This window comes from Anoplolepis gracilipes, chromosome 4, assembly GCF_047496725.1.
Source record: "Anoplolepis gracilipes chromosome 4, ASM4749672v1, whole genome shotgun sequence".
NCBI lineage: Eukaryota > Metazoa > Arthropoda > Insecta > Hymenoptera > Formicidae > Anoplolepis > Anoplolepis gracilipes.
This window is the reverse complement of record NC_132973.1, coordinates 6,421,426-6,439,885: the sequence shown is the minus strand read 5'-3', so window position 1 is coordinate 6,439,885 and position 18,460 is coordinate 6,421,426. Positions and strand designations below refer to the sequence as shown.

The 18,460-nt window shown below is 35.2% G+C and overlaps 1 protein-coding gene across 3 annotated transcripts in view; it reads left to right on the top strand.

Moving 5' to 3' along the window:
* The window catches only part of LOC140664594 (uncharacterized), a 70,411-nt gene extending 58,088 nt beyond the window's left edge, over positions 1–12,323 (top strand). The window contains exons 4-9 of one of the 3 annotated variants that reach the window (XM_072889832.1): positions 2,214–2,545; positions 3,312–3,512; positions 3,841–3,987; positions 8,509–8,723; positions 9,246–9,427; positions 9,784–12,323. In XM_072889832.1, coding sequence (XP_072745933.1) covers positions 2,214–2,545; positions 3,312–3,512; positions 3,841–3,987; positions 8,509–8,723; positions 9,246–9,427; positions 9,784–9,950 — 1,244 coding nt within the window. In that variant the 3' untranslated portion in view covers positions 9,951–12,323. Of the gene's footprint in view, positions 1–2,213; positions 2,546–3,311; positions 3,513–3,840; positions 3,988–8,508; positions 8,724–9,245; positions 9,509–9,783 lie in introns of all 3 variants that reach the window. The other 2 variants (XM_072889831.1, XM_072889829.1) reach the window with 2 other exon arrangements.
* Positions 12,324–18,460: the final 6,137 nt, after the last annotated feature.

The following is an 18,460-nucleotide window of genomic DNA, read 5'->3' as shown; positions in this document are numbered from 1 at the left end:
CAATCCATACGCCTCTTCGTACATGAAGCCTCTCGCCGGCCACGAGAGACCTCGTACCTGTCCCCGTCGACATCCTCTTCGTGAAAGCGCCTTTACGGTACGTTCTCTCCCGAGATCGTGACAGTAGAAGACCGCACCGCCTTTTAACACTTCACACATGCTATCGGAGCTTATTACGGGTTTTGAAAACGGGTCGCTATTGTTATCGTAGAGAAGAAACGTGGGTCGAACGACGGTCCAATCTTACTGTTGTCATCGACACAATTGACACTAAATTTTAGCCTGCTTTTCGCAAAAAATATTCGACACAAACTTACCTGTTCCGAAAATTTAATTATGCGCTGAAATTTTTATTTCTATTTCTGAAGAATTTTCTGAAGTTTTCATAAGAATTTTAATATTGCATATTTAATTCTGTTTATAATTTGTTTTTATAATTCAGTTGATGTAAATATAAAAAAAAATATGAATTTATACAATAAAATTATAACATTCTAACATAATTATTTTTCAAGATATATCATGTTATATCTCTACTATTATATATCTCTGTAATTGAGATTGTGATCCAAAATGTGATATACAGTTGCCAAAACAGAGTTACTTTGCCAAGACACTGCACTATAATTAATACTATCTGTTTTTTTTCGTCATCTGTCAAAATTATTTTCCTTTTTACTGTTTTTCATGCAATCGTTATTTATCAGATGTCTTATTCTAATATCGCTGACGGTCGAAAAATATGACATGTCACACAACAATAAATATTATTTCTGCGAGAATATAATATTCTCACATTCTATAGTTGTTTCAATATGTTATTTTCGATTTAAAATAAGTAAGACTAAAAAACTATAAACAGAAAATGCTTTCCACAATAAGTAATTTCAAATCAATACAGTAATATTAAGTAATATTAAGACAAGTTATAAAAATAATTTCAAACAATCATATTATATGTATACATTTATATGCCAAGTTTCTCATCACATCAGTTCAAATTTTACTGACAACAATAATAAATACACATATATAACATTCGTGCAATAGTCTTAAAGTACATATTAACGTGTAAAGTTTAAAGTAAAGTAACGTGAAATATAATTTCTTCCTTTTGATTCTACCATCTTGGCTTAAAATGAAAAGAAAACTTAAGTGAAAAAATATTTTCATAGTTGTGAAAATAAAATGTAACACGTAATATTCACAATGAAAGAAGAAACGAGACTTTTGTCGTACAATAATTTTAACGTGTTATAGAAACGCATAAAATATTAGAAGATTCTTCTATTAATAATTTAGAAGAAATTTATTATGTGTGATATTATTATACATATTTATATGTTTAATAATTGTTTTAAAAAGTGATAGATACTTTTAATTTATTCTCTTGTTTACAAAGAACTTTTTTTATTATAGAAGATAACGAAACATTAAAAAATTGATAATCTCATATTTAATTATAATCGATTTATAAACATTTTACTGTTTGAAAAAGACACAAAGCATTATTTAATACTCAATAAGATTATTTGATTCATCTTCAAATTAATTTTTTGCAAACAAATTATAGGGAAAAATTTTGGTTAACATAAATGCTACTCCTGTTAGTCGATCATTCCTAATCAATGTTGTCACGCAAGCCGAACGCGTTTATACTGTGCTTATTATATTCAAGGGATAAATACCACCCACGTGTCTCTCTCCTTCTCTCTCACCATTAGAATATCTATCCGGCCGCACATGACTGGTTCCTCATCTGACCATAGCGTGGGAAGGAAAAAAGTATTCTCTTCTTTTGTTCCATCTGCAACGTTCTCTATTCATAAATCGAAACAGCGCGCGGCAGCGATCTAATCATCACGGCGGGCATTCAACGAGAACGTTATTATTTCCCCGGCAGAAGTTCCCTCTTTTACCAGATAATTACCGATCGCGAACGCAAAGTGTTTCTATCACCAAATTTGCATTATTAATTAATAATAATTATTAAAAATATCATTGTTCATATTACAATCATTATTGATGCTAATAATACTAACAAGGCCGAGAGATTTCAATAAATGACATTTAAATAATAACAGGTATTATTATTACCATTATTAAAACGTTAATTATACCTATATCCATACGTGCTTCGCTAATATAGAACCTACAAAAATCCTAATTACGGATACACGTGCTAAATCGTTATGTGACATTTACTTTTGCAGATTCCCGAAACGGTTCTTCGGAATTGATGGACATGCCAGCGGGAACAGTTCCGAGTTTGGGCGCCGTAGCGGGCGTTGGCGGCGAGGACATGGCTTCCCTGTGGGCATCTTACACCATGTTTAAGAAAACGCCGCCGCCGGCGTCGTCGGCAACGCCCTCGCGATCGGATCGCGATCGAGAGTCCAGTCCGCCCGGTGGCGAGGGAACGGGAAGCGCCCACGATGAAACCAGCAGTAGTGGCAACAAGGAAGATGAAGACGATGATGACATGGATGCGGATGAAGGACTCGACCCGAGACATCATGATCCGGAACGTCTCAAGGCGTTCAATGTAAGCATATATACAGTTTTATTTTTTTATACGTGTGTTATTTTATGAAATTTGCCTTCTTCAAAGAAATTTATATAAGAGAAGAAAATTTCTAAATATCGTGACTTCAAAAAATATTGAATTCGAAATTTTAAAATATAATTAAACAGTAGCGTTAGTTAGTATCTTTATTGCTGCAAATATTGTACGTTGAAATCTCAGAGAATGGAAGACGTATAATAACTAAATTACACCTAGTTGCATATCTAACCGGTCACTTTATGCAACTATCGTTGCAAGAAAAGCGTCGTTTATGCCATAGAAAAACTATGCAAAGGGAAAAGAGAACGGCAACGGAGAATGAGCGCACAAGTTAAGGCCGTCGGCATATTGGCGGCGCGTTGAGCTTTCCCGAAAAACCCTAATTATCGTAAAGTTTTATGAGTGTACGATCCCCAAGAGAGCAGGCTCAAGGGAACAGGGGAACAGCACATGCCGCTTCTCTCTAGGTTTTCCCCCTCGTTTCCCGTTTCTCATATATCTCTTCTTTTTTTTTTTTCGTCCGTTTTCCTCGTGAAAGCTAAGCGGTCGTAGTTTCGCGGCGGTTGCCGCTGATGTGCCGGCCAGCTTCTTAATTAATTACAATTAGTTTAATAGAGTCCCGGTGTTGCGCGCCCCACTCTGCCACTAAATTCTTAATTTCTTGAGCGGTTAGCGAGACTGCCGCGTAACAACTCCCGCTTAATTCATTTCACTAACGTTGCCGCTACGTTGTGTTCTGCGGCAGATGTTCGTGAGGCTGTTCGTCGACGAAAATCTCGACCGTATCGTGCCGATCTCGAAGCAGCCGAAGGAGAAGATACAGGCGATCATCGACAGTTGCACGAGACAGTTTCCCGAGTTCGCCGAAAGGGCCAGAAAGAGGATCCGAACGTACCTGAAGAGTTGTCGAAGAAACAAACGCGGCAGAGAAGGTCCTTGGGATACCGTAAGTTTTCCACCATGTTTATGTAAAATGTAAAATGTAAAATGTAAAATGTACAGTTTATTTACGAATTATTTTTTCTAACCATTTCGATAGATAAAATATCGCTTTCAAGTTCAAAGTTACAATTTTTTCTAATTTTAATTTCACATTTACGTTTTTCGAGATGTCTTGGAGTTTGCTTATTTTATTAATTAAGACTTATGGATATGTATCTGAAATACTTGAGTCGAATTTTGTTCACGAAAACTCGGGCATTCTCATGGCATGAGTCAAGCGCATGCTCGATACGACTTATGGGCACGAGTGTGACGTACGCATTTCTTTTTAGGCCAGACCCACGCCAGCACACTTGACCTCCGTGCAGGCCGAGCAGATTCTGGCAACTGCCTGCGAAAACGAGAGCGACAACGCGAAACGCATGAGAGTCGGTCTAGAGCCTGTGTCGCAGCCTATGCCAACTCTTCCGGCCGCAACGGTGAGTAATAATCACACGCGAAGGGAGGGACACGCGACATTGTTGCCCCCGGCGAATAAGACATTTCAACATCGTTAACTTGGCAATAATTACGTGTCGCAATGCATTCTAGACTGCAGCAGCAGGCATATAGACGACGATGTAACACAGATATCGAAATGCATCGCCGATTAATTTTAATGCTCTCTTTTATTGCCTCGTGAGAATCACACGTGTCTTTACGGATGTGCTTCTAACAATGCATGCGCGTGGCTGACCGTAATTAGATGCTACACGTGCGCAACCTTCGGACGTTCTTGCTGGCGTACAAAGAACATGGGATTCATTAATCAAACGATTTTTAGACAACTTGCGAATGTATCCGCGACACGCTTAATGAATCATAAACTAATGCGGGAAGTAATAATTTATCGCGACAGATGCAAACGTGTGAATCATTGTGAGAATATAAACTAATTACTCGTTGTGGTATCAAAACTTCATAGTGTGTAAAAAGATATGAAAAAATATTTGAATATTTTAATCTAATTGTAAGTATTTTTCATAAAAGCAATAGATAACATTTAACTGCACACACATATATATATATATATATATATATATATATATATGTATCGAATAAACAAGTAAATAACATTTTAAACTATAAAAAAAAGCATCATCTGTCTCAGTTTTTACTATTGCAATTTTATTCACAAACGTGTACCAGCGACGCGTATCACGCAGTAGGCGCGTGTACAAATAATGTATGCACAGCTTGCTGGCATTTCGATCGATCCTCATCTTCGTAGAAAGGGGCTATGCATTTACCTAATTATCTTTTAATTCATTTATACATTCCGTTTAATGCATTTGTGTTTCGTAATCACGCGCAGAAGATTCCAAAGCTGTTAAAATAAATAAGCATTTCGCTAAGCTCGCTTTTTAGTTTGTCATTTAACATTGTTTCGTTATTCTGCCTAATTTAGATACATAAAGTCTGAGAAATGTTAAAAATGAATACAAATTAACGTTAACGTGAAAAAATAAACATTACGAGAGGAAGGAAAAAAAATTAAGATGAGTAAAAAATAAGAAACTGAAAATAATAATTAACGTAAATAAAATGAGGAACTAAAAATGCGCAAGAAGGAAAGATTTTCGATTTTGAGAGCGTATAGTTTCACGTTACATTGTCGCGCGTGAAAATTCGACGAGCTCCTGCGCAACGCCTGGCAGCGAAGATATACGTGGACGGAGAGCTAGGATTGATATAGGTACCGCGAGAGAGACCACTGATAACCCGCGGGTCGCGCACCTCTCCCACTCTGACAACCGCGTATACAGATCGCGCTCTATGGAGGGCCGGCGATGGCGTAAGCACAACCTCGGCTTTATAAAAACGATCGCGCGTATATGCGGAACGAAAGAAACTGAAAATATTCTCGGGAGAGAGAAACGCGGCGCAAAAGCGCGGTGCGATGCGGGCAAGGGAGGGGAAGAGAAGGGAAGGGAAAAAAAAAGCCGTCGCGGACTTTTGCGCGCGCTTTCACGCGCCGAAGAAGGAATACGTCGATCGCACGACGTGTGATTAGTCTTGTGTATCCGTAAATTTCGCGGTACATTACGTCAGCTATGCGGATCGAGACTTTGGCTTTCGAGAAGTGAACGTCGAGAAATCGTTGCTAAGATGTCCGCGAAATTTTCGGATAAAATTGGACTGATCGTTTCTCGAGAATCGATCGCTCACTCGAAAAGCATTGATCAATCTCACGAATCACTCTTATTGACGTCACCATCTAATCTACGCGACAAGAGCATTAAACGATTCGGTGATATGGAAACAATTACGACAGCGTCAACGTTATGCGGTTAAACTGTTCGTCACTTATTAAGCGTGTGTAGAGTTTAATAAGATAGCGCGAAAAAGCGGGAACAGGAAATGATCTCGTCTACGGTACGATCTCTCTCTCGGACGAGATGTTGTAGATACAGTGCGATAGGTCCGAATCATCCAATTTCGCACAATTATCGCGCATTTAATCCTCTTCCCCCCCTCCCGCCTCTCTCTTGGTATCTCCGCACGTTTCTTTCTCCACGCGATTCTATTCTACCGTGAATTTCGCAGTTGGCGAACATGCCGCGATGACACCGTCGCCCTCCCTCACTCTGTCTGCTCTGCCCCCTCCCCTTCGCGGTACGAAACGAGAGGCTGAAGCGCACACGCGGTTCCCTATCCATCGCGGCCCCGATTTATCTACTTTGAAAATCCCTGGCCGACAAGGAGACGGAGAAACGGAGAGAGAGAAAGAGAAAGATTCGATAACCTCTCCGACGACCTAAACCTAACCCATTAAGGAGAAGACCTCTTTCATATACGTATATACCGGGGTTCGTGCGCGTCGGACGAAGCCGGCTATCTGTGCTTCGTGGCCACCTATATAATTGACGTCAACGTACACTGCTGGCCTTTCATAAAAACACCTCCCTACATCCGTTCTACGCCGCTTGAAGATTTCATTCCTCTGTGCTCTCGTCGTGCTCGTACCCTCTTCCCGCGATCTTTCAGCACTTCTTCTCCTTCTCCTCCTACTCTTACTCTCGTCCAACCCTCTGTATGCGTTTCATTCGATCTCCTCCTTCACCAAACAAGTCATCCGTTTCTGTGGTGGAAACGCACATTGTCACCTCTTGACATTCACAGCAGTCTTCTTCTCTCGTCTCCTCTTTCTCTTCTGATGCTTGTTTTCTCTCTTCCTTCTTGTTTCCACGAATTAATTTCCTCTGTGAGCTTACTCACACCTCATCGTTTCGTTCCGATGCATCCAGACATTCTCTTTTCTTGTTCCTGACGTTTCTCCCTCGTGTCAACTCGTTTTTTCCTCATCGTCCTCATTCGTTTCGTCTTTCCTTTTTCTTCATCGAGAACGACGTTTTCGCTTTTCTGAATCTCGCTCGAGTAAACGCGAACGTTATTGTTATCGTTCGTCGATACGTCGCCAGTAGGCAGGGTGGGGCGCGAACGCAGAAGTTTAAGAAGACCGAGAGAAGAAGCAGAAGAGGAAATCTAAGTGAAGAAACTGCCGGCGCGCTTTGTTACGCTCGGTTGCTCATAGCGGTGAATACGATCGTGTTCGATGATCGGGATCGTGTTGATAACGAGAGCGGATAGACTGTATAATCGAGGTTCAATTAGCTCATGTCGGGACGATTCTCGGGGTTGATGATCGATAATTCGTAAAACGATCGATAGTGTCCGTGCTGCTTCAGTGATTAGTCACGTGCTTGCGAGACATCGGTTGGTTATTTTCAAATATGAGGAAAAAGAATCTACCGGTCGTTCACAAGCTGGTTCGCGATCACGATCAAATTCAGCAGGTATTATATATAGGATTTCTCATGGCGTTATTCCGTGTGCGCTGTCATTCTTCGATATCCGAATGTAATTACAATGAAGTGAAAAACATTTTTTTTTTATATCTTATCTAGATAGATTTATAAATCTTAAATTTTTTGTATCATTTATAATCGCTGTTAGAGTAAAGTATACTTAATTTAATTAAATTAATTTGAAAAATTTGCGAAATTCTAACATTTTGCTACTAAAGTAGTAGTTTGCTATTAAGTACTAAAACAACACGATAATTTACAATCGTACTAATTTTAGATTGAATAAGAAATTAAAGCAAAAAAATAATCATTTTTTTTTGAGTGTGCAATTTGAATTTTGTGAATGAGAAACTAATAATTACGGTCCTCCAATATAAACTAGCATATTATTTTATCTTATTTAATCAATTTTATTTTCAAACTTGTCAAAAGTAAAGCCTCGAGAAAAGATCTATTTCTTAAAATAAACGAAACGTTCGCTATTCCCACGTTATTCTTAATGTTAAAATTTTATATAATGTTTTGTACTAACTATTTTCATATGTATATCTAAGTTGATAGAATATATTGTATATTGGTTTAATGTTATCCTATTTTATTTTATTTTGTTTTGAGTCTTTGCCCTCTACAGCACTTACAGCACTTTATGTTCCAAATATTATTATTTTTAAGAGAGCTCTTCTTAATGGTTTCTTAAAATAAACTTTTAATTTAATTTAATTTAAATTTAAAAGTACTTATACATTAATATATGTACATATGTATGATATATATATATATATATATATATATATATATATATATGCTATTTATATATAAAATTTTAGCATTAAGAATAACGTAGGATTAGCAAACGTTCCGTTTATTTTAACACATCTTGCGCGAGTGTTTTCCCGTACAAAACGACTTTAGTCGCTTCCCGCGCAAGATGTGTTAAGAAATAGATTTTTAATCGAGGTTTTATTTTTGATAAATTTAAAAATAAAAAAAAAATATATATATATATATATATATATAAACATACATAAATATAAATTATTTAAAAATACATACACATACATATATATTTCACGTATGGATAAATTAAAAATTATTAAAGATAAAATTATAATGATATTTAATTGCAATAATGTTATTATTTATCGATTACAGCAAACTGACGTTCGATCAAGTTTGGACCATTTCTCGAGCACACCGATTAAATCACTTCCGGGTAAGAGAGAGGACACTCCCCCGGCATCGCTAACGTCCCTGGCACCTCTAACCAGTTTGGCGAACTTACCGAGCAGCACCCTTTCCTCCACGCCTTTGTCGCTCGCATCCGCGTCAAAGTTGCTCACGCCAACGGACAACAAGAGTCTCATGAGGTCAGTACGATGAACTAGTTACGACGAAGGCAAGACGAATGAAATCCGTATTTTCTTACTAGCGGCGTAGTAGAATCAAACTCTTATCTGTTTTTTTTTTTTTTTTTTTTTTTTTATTTAACTGCTTAGCAGCAGCAAGGCCGATTCGATATAAAGTGCAAAAATAAACTTTTCTCTCGAGTCAAAAATTCTATTCGCGTCAATTTACATATTATTAACTGAATCTCTCTCATTTGGGAAAAAAAAAAAAAAAAAAAAATGAAAGAAAACTATCGCTTTTTCGCTCATTGTCAGTATGATTACGATTAACTCTCTTTGAATTACCGTAACCGATTATCGCAATCGGACGCTAAGATTTCCGTCGCCGAGTTGTAGATAAGACTTCGCCTTCGGTCAAAGGTCATGGCACAAAAATTCACCGGACGCCTCGTTAAACGGGTACACGTCCTTAACGGAACGTGAAGCGCTAATCAGTGCGGCCTTTATCGTTCACGCGCATCTCATTCTCATTGCGTTTTTCAGCCAGGCGACGATAGTCAGTTCATCGACGGTGAATGGTGTCGCCAGTGGCGGAGCACCGACAGCCATGTACAGACCTAACTTTAGCCAGGCGTTCCAACGCGCTGGGCCTACAACGGTACCGCCGACCCTCTCAGCCGGACTCTATCCGACCCAAAGTTTCACATCGGGCCTACTGAGCAACGGTACACAAAGTAATATTGGTTATTGGTGTCCTTTTACGTTCGCTTATAACTACAATCAACTTGCGAAATGTCTTCAAACAGGTTTAGTGTCAAGCAATTATTTTTTTAAAATTATTTTTTATTTTTTTTTAAATATTAAATTTTTAATCTTGAACTGACATTTAATCAAAAATTAATTACATAAATTAATTTTAAAAAATTTTTGCTTGTTACCTTCTATTTTTACGACAATGTAATAATCTTCAAAGTTCAATAACAACACTGGAAAATTTATTTTAACATAGAATATGTATATTTTGATAAATTATGATAACGTTCAAATTGCAATCGATTTTAAATCCACTTTATCCTTGCAGGACCGACGGATCTTAGCATGAAGAACACGAAACCACTGCTAAGTCATAAGTTGAACGCGACAGAAATGACCGCGGTGAGACAACTGATAACTGGATATCGGGAATCTGCCGCTTTTCTGCTCAGGTCCGCCGACGAGCTGGAGCAACTGTTGCTACAGCAACCATAGAACTACATTTATATGGCCAGCGCTCAATCGCTTGGCTCATAATCACAATAGTCGATGGGAAAGCGATGCGAGTATTGATATACCGTGCTATGAGCACTGCGAGTTCTATTTGATCATCGAGAGTAACGTTGGAGTCAGATCCAACGCAGATTCATTAATAGTTCTTCAAGGGCGTTTGTACTCTGTCGGCAAATGCGACTTTTCTCATAAACTTACCCTCTGCTGCAAAGTGCGCTAAACAGATCGATTCGATCTAATAAGACAAGAGTGCAAAATTATATTTAAGCGGTAAACTAGTTTGAGAATAATTATAAAAATTAATCAGAGTTACTTTATAATGGACAAAAAAATTTCTTTGACGTAAAGCTAAAGGTCGAGTTTGAAATCACAGCGTAAGGTTCATATTGCTAGAAAAAAGTAATCTTTATACGGACCCGTCATAATTTCATTAAAAGTCCCAAATATAAAGTTATACATACAAGTTTATGTATATACATATATACGTAACATATATATATACATATACATATATATATGGGTGTATATGTATTTGTATATTTATATTTTTGATACTTTTAATCAAACTCAATGACGAATCCGCATAAAGATTGTTCTTTTTCGACAGACTTACATGCTCTCAAATGATTTGTCATCCAAAAGCTTTTTCAATGTCTTTCTTAGATTAATGCATCATCCTTTAAACTTATTAACAATTAAATAAATATTTCATAATTCTTACGTATTCCCTGTTTGAATAGTTCCCTTAAATTTAGAATTAGAAATGTATCATAGCGACGTATAATGAAATATGCATTTTTTTTTGTCATTTCATATTTTCAGAGAAAAAATAATATGAATTTTTTATCGAAATTTCTGTCTAGATTTTTATCTTCTTACTTCAAAAATGGCAAAAAGTAACTTTTTGATCATCTCTGCATAATACGTATCACTTTCTCTTTCATTATTTTATATTTTCTCTGAAGCGTTTTCTGAAAATTTTATGTATTCGCGATTTTTAAAGTTGCGAATTAATCGCGTTTTCTTGTAGATTGTAGAGTATCGACGTTGTTTCGCATGAGAATAACTAATATTATGCATATAATTTACATTATAGTTGCATAACAACAAATTAGCGACAATATTAAAGAAATATATACATATGTATATATACGTAAAATATATATGTAAAATAAAAAAAATATGTTTCTTTCTTTCTAGAGAGAACTATTTTTCTCTCCAAGAAAAAATATAAAATAAGTAAAAAAAAATGCATATTTCATTACATGCGTCGCCATCAGACATTTTTAATTTTAGACTAAAAACCTATTCAAGGGTGTGCATAAAGAGAAATTACAAAAGATTTATCTAATTACTGGTAAACTTAAAAATTGATGCGATGAATTAGAATGCATACGCATTACCGTATACATTAGTATGAAAAATGTCGAGAGAGCTATCGGATCGAAGTTATTTGAAAGTATGTACTATGTATTAATACATATTTTTCCTAAATGGAAGCGTCACTTTTTCTTCGTTAAAGTCAGCTGATGGCGCTTGCAGTTTTTCCTATTCAGATTCGTAAGCTTCGAAAAACAGTTCGTGAGCTCCATAATTCTACTACAAGTATATTCACCGTTTTGATGATGGCCGATAAAGAAGCCGTCACGTGTTCTTATAAGATGCTAATTTCGCTAATCTTGTCGCTAATTTGTTGTTGTTATGTACATATGTCGTAAATTATATTATAATACGAATAGTTACTCTCACGCGAATGAACGATACTCCACAAGAGAGCGCGATTAATTTGTGCGAGTGAATCGCACTATTCTTCGAGAATGGCGAATACATAAAATTTTCAGAAAGCGCTTCAGAGAAAACTTAAAATAATATGACAGATAGAGATGCGTATTGTGGAGAGATCAAAGTTACTTTTCGCCATTTTTGAAGTAAATAAATTCAGAAGATTTTACGACAGTCGTACGTGTACATACCAAGAAATTTGTTTATGCATTGATACACGTGTATATAATAAGTAGATTGCAAGACAAGATGGATTTTTTTATTAGCGATGCGTCAGAGAATTCGTCAAAGGAAATTGATTAGTTAATTAGTTGATTAATTGATTAACGATAATTGTACAACGTGGTCGTAATATAGTCAGACCAGAGGGAAAGGAGCGTAGTGATCGAGAATATAATTTCGGGACCATCTTGTCACGATCGGACAATACGTTATATTCGTATTCGTGGTCTCCGGACGCATCACTGTGTTACCAAAGAACATTAATTATTATCGTTAATGTACCTATAATACTATGTAAGGATCGCGTTTTTTTTCCGTTCTCTTTTTAGACTTTTTAGACTTTTTTTTTTTTAACAAAAACAAGAAATTATTTTCTTCTTAATCATACGAAGATAATAACTATTTGTGGATTACGTGATAACTGTATATGTCATCTCTGATGAGTTTACCTATTATTTCTCTTATTATCATTAACACATTGTTACACTGCTACGATAATTATCGTTATTATTGTATTTTTATTATTATCGTCATCACATCGTCATTTAATATGATTGTCGTCATCATGATATTATTGGTTGCAAATCTCGAAGAGCAAGAAGATAGAGCGAGATGCTCTGTGTCTCTTAATAGTTCCAATATTATTTTATACAGAAAATTTCCGCTTGTTAAGTCTACGCTTTGTCGTTGTTTTGTACATAGTTTATATACATTGTCGGAGTACATATACAGATTATAAAAATTATATAGATATAAGTTGTTTAAGTAACTAGATATAAAAAAAAGAATATATATATATATATATATATGTATGTATGTATGTATGTATATATATATATATATATATATATATATATATATATATATATATATAAATGTAAAATATCTTTATGCGAGATTGTGCTGATTGCTATCACCGTTGAAATTCAAATGCAGAACATTCCAATGGGAGCAAAGCAAACAGAGAAGTATATGAAAAGAATTCACGATGATGAACGAAAAGTTAGAGAGAGAATATTATTAGAAAGAAAAGAAAACATGAGAGAGAAAGAGAGAGAGAGAGAGAGAGAGAGAGAGAGAGAGAGAGAAGCGAGAAAAATGTATGCATGTGTGTATGTATGCGTAACGTACATGCGCGATCGCTGAACGTGCACTCATCGAAGATTCTATAGGAATCGCGACTTTTATTGACCGACGAAAGAAAGAGTACTTCCTTTTTCCTTTTCCGTTTGCAAAGCAGATCGTCACGGCAAAGTGCGCCCGCCGTCGCGCGATCAAACTCACAATAATGTTTGCGGCACATTTAGTAAGAGAGTATCGAATAAAGCGTTTCAATTGAAATTAATTCTTAATCTCTTCAATCACATGAAACTTTGAATACTCTTGCGATGATGATGCAAACACATCGCGCCGAATACAATTTTTCGCCCATATATCGTAGTAATCGGACATGTCTCTAATCGACACAGTGCAATAGTCTATAGCGATACCGTGTATTATCAATCGTCGTCACAATCATGTTTCTATCATGTACGACGTAAATAGTCTCAGCTCAGCCATCCCTCCCGTCAACGCCTCTCCGCATTGTCTTATTAATTTCAAGCAGGCATCATATTTCTTTACCAATATAAGCTATCAACAGTTCTATATCTTACCACTAGCATTGTACATTTATATGTAATCCACCTCTCAGATCTTTGTAGCCACATATTCGCGAGGACCAAGCTCCTTTTTGCGAACTACATACATATTTCTCCCTCCCCCGCAAGTCCGACTAGCAATAATGTTCACTGCGCGCTCTGCTGATAATTGATAGTGATTTATAATTATGCCTCGACGATTTTATCATTTGTAAAATTCGTAAAGCAATGAAAGAATTTATTGTATTGAATGTTGTTCTCGATTAAATAAGAATCGAATCGAATTGATCGTGTCATCGATAACGTTGCCCGTTTTGGAGAAAATTCGGATCCATGGCACATCCGAAACACGAAGAAGGAAAAGGGAAAGACGAAGGAGACGAAATAAAGAAGGAAGTTTATAGAGACCGAAGAAATATGCGACACTTACTATGTTTTTCTTTTTTCTTTTTGTTCGATAAAAAAGTGTCCGTCGTGTGTACCTTAATTCGCCTATGCGGAAGTGCAGTTTATATATATAGTCGCGAATCGGTGTATATTGATTAAATAAAAAAAAATATGTATTTGTTCCTAAAGAAATAATAAGAGTAGTATAATATAATATACCATAAAAATATTAATATTAATAATAATGATAATTTGATGGTACATACTTTTCTTATAAGTAACATTATACATTACTACGATTATTGTAGAGTTGGTACGGTTCTTGAGGATGCCTTGCCTGTAAATGTAACACACGTTAAATGAAAAAAAAATCTTATTACCTTGTAAATGTTTTACCAAATATAATCGATTATTCAACTTATACTTCGATCCTGGTTCTTTTAATTGTTCAGTCTTATCTGCGTCAACCGGCAAGATTTACGACTCGGTATAAATTATTTTTCTTTCTTTCTTTTTCCCTTTTTTTTATTTTTTTTTTTTTTTTTTTTTTTGCCACTCGCTCTTTTCGCTTGACTAACGTCGCCGAAAAAATCCCGTAAAGCTGCGGTCTGTGCACGGTCATAAATATATCTCAGACGCATGCATAATCGCGGCGCCTTTAAACGCGACGAGCAATCGACCCGATAATGTATTATGTGCATACGTATCGAACGAAATGGAAAGCAATGGAAAGTCGAATAAGCACCGGTGCGCCGCAAGATCACGATCTTGGCCGGATTGTGAAACTCTACCTTCTCGCAACAATGTGGTAAGAGTTAAAGTTTATTATGTCCATTCATTCTCTTTTTTGAGAAATTTTTGCGCGGACGTTGTTTATTTTATACGCACCAAATAAGAAATTTACGTAATATAATGTCGATATTGTAATCTAACTTAATCTTGAAATTTTATTATCGACTATATATTTTTATTACGATATACCGATTTCTTTCTTTACGTAAAGGATATCACTGAAGCGTTTAAGCGAAGTACCATTTAATTAGCAAAATCGCTTAGCAATATAAATCTGAGAAATGATACTATTTTGCGGTAGTGCAATATAATCTTATACAGTGCACAATGGAAAGTCAAACGAATAGTCGGCGCGATCTTTGATGCGAGAAGATTGCGTAAATGGTACTGGTTAACTCGGACAGAATACTTGGATCGCGCTTGGTAGGCCGTGTCGTTACAAATGTTTCGCTCCATTAAGCCTTTGGTCCGGGTGTGTAAAGTTAACACCCCAAAATGCAATTTTTATAGTTCTGATTAGAGTTCTAGCTTCTTCTTAAAGAGTTTAAGAGTTCCGTCCAACAATTGCTTCCCTGATATTTTTAAATCCGTTGACGTAAAATAAAAAATATTTGAAATAATCTATATATACACACGATTATATATAATAAACATACTCAAAATTATATACATTATATCGCGATGGTAATTATTAATAATATAAAATTTATTTAATGTAATATCTAATATTGGAATATGGAATTAATATATATCAATACATATTTTTGTCAGTTTTAAATCCGAAAATCCATTGTTCTTGATCTCGTTGCGCAATTTCGATATATCGTCTTATGAGACATATCGGATCAGATCGCATACCGGACGAATGTAATCATGCAGCATCATTTTCAAAAAATGACATTTGACCAAGAGTTTATTCGAGCAAACGAGCGACGTGAAATCTCACTTAAAGTGCGCGCATACACGCAATACAAATCGGTTTGCGTGTCTCGAGACAAAAGATATCAGACCATAAGATCGCTTCTTCGCCAAGAATCGTAAAGCCGTTTTCTGTACCAAGTCTTACAAAGTATCTTTTAACAACCGACAATGCATCAGGGGCTTTACGAAGGTCTTTGCATTCGAATGGTTCGCGAGTTTCAGGAGAATGCCGTGTCTACTATGAAACGAATAGTTTGAATGTACTTGAATACATACATGATTTTACAAATGTACACATATGCGAGTACGCATGAAATTTTCTCACGACAATAGGTTTGTTCTAGAGTTTATTTAAAAAGAAATCATATTTTTTTTTTTATATATTACAATGAATAATCAATCTCTTGATACAAAACATTTCTCATTATATGAAATTTTACATTCTTGATTTACCAAGGACGAAGATTAACTATGTAGAACATCGACCATGCTCTCTATCGACGATCTCATAACTTCGCTTAAGTAGGACGGTCAGTTTGTAAGCAAGTGCAAGTTTGTATAATTAAATTGCTCAGGAATGTACCCGCATCAAAAACAACACGTTTTAAAATTCACACGTAATCGTTTCGCGGCGAGCAAACATTCACACGCCACTCGTTACGTGTGTACATTTAACCTGTAGAGGCGGTCACGTAAAAGCATCGGGGTCAGTGTGTTTTTTACGAACGTTGAAAGCTGTGGCTAAGGACATCTGCAAATGTATAATAATTACATCTATGTGTATGTACGCGCACGTCTCCATTCTAGATAAAAGAAACGTATTCCACGTGTTGGTATCCGTGTAACGATCGACGAAATAATATGTAATAGACTCGTCGTTCTTGGTTACACTGGGTGTGGCAGCAACCATAACGAATGTCTTTGTAGCAATTCTTTCTCATGCACTAGTGAAGCTAGCTGATGCCTAGCAGGATTTCTCAGAGAGATCATCTTTTCCGAAAGATGATCCCACTGAAATGATAATATTTCATCCTATTGGCCGTTTCTTAAATAAAGGGAACGCGAAATAATAAGTGAAGAATTTTGCCGAAAGTAATAAATATACATATTTTTACACATATACATAATATCATTCATTGTGTGTACAATATATAAAACTAGCGGCACACGATACGATTTTTCGTACTAGATCGCATACGAGACATTTTACTAGCAGTCATACTAACTATATAAACTTGAAATATTGTGTTGCTGTACGTGCTAGCATGATAGTTTTTGGTAATAAGCTCGGCACTAATTTTAATATGTGTTTTTTTGTTAGCTATATATACGATCTGTCAAAAACGCTAAAAATAGAAGTAATAATAAAAAATATAAAGATCAATGTATTAAGATAGTATTATTATATTAAAATATTTATATGTATAAAAGTAATTATATATTTTAAGGTAAGTATAAAGATAAAAGTATTATTATATAAAAGTATAATTATATATTTTATTTATGTATCTTATAATATGTATATAATAAATAAATAATAATTAATTAATTAATATAATTCATAAATTTAATAATTTATTTTTTTTAATTTTTATTATTATTTTTAATTAATTAAATATATAATTAATAAAAAATGACGGACTTCTTAACCTTACAAACTTAAAACATTTTATTCACTCCTTCATAATAAATAAACGTATTTATATTAAAGACATAATACAATTTTTTTTGTTAATAATTTTTATATAATAACAATATTTTATTTTATTATATAAATATTTAATATAAATATAACGCGTGTGTTTATATATAAACAATCATAAAATTAACATTCATTATTAAACTCGTTTTCATAACGTATATATTATGATCAACGAGATATATAATATAAACAGTAACAAGATCTTATAGAAATAAGCAAGAGTTATGTGTTATATTAATGCACAACTATTGTTGGTGTGAATAATAAATTAATTAATATTTATAAAACTCGCTTTAGTATCACGCTAACGATCGCAACAAGATCGATAAACTCGCTTAACGCGGAATAATTACGCAAGTATTTATTAACCTACATGAATAGCAACAATGGATTGCTGTAACATCAAGTACTTCTGTAAAATTAGCATCCTATTTCCAAAATTTATGTATAATTAAAGAGCCATTACTCCCATCGTAATAATTCTATTAATTATATGCAAATTCTGAAAATTAGTGTGTTAACTTCACAAAGATAATATGTGATATGTCACGTATTATTTTAGCAGGAAACCAAGGAGCGTAAAAGCTTTATCGTTGTCACGTTTACAGTTGTTCCCACATTTCTTAATTTAATGTGAAATATAATTTCGTTCGTGAAACTTCTTGCTTAAATGAATTTATAGCCTGGAATATCAACAATAATGAACGATATTTTGAGAATGTCCGTTTAGTTTCTTGTTGAACGTCGAGCGTTTTGTTAATGTGTTTTTTTATGTACGTCGTGCACGCAAAATATTTCCACATTTCCGTCTCGCGATTCACTCCCAGGTGCGACTGTAATAATATCGCCACTTCCGTTGCGCTTGGCACAGCCTTGAGCAATTTTAGCCTTGCGTGATTCTAATGCGCTATGCTAGATTTTTACCTAAACAGCCCCATTTTCTCGGAAAAATAGAAATAGAGATCGTGAAGAGCGTTAAACCTTTTTGCAAAGCATAGCGAAACTGTTCGTGATCTAAATTAGTTGTGTGCATATGTATATGTATA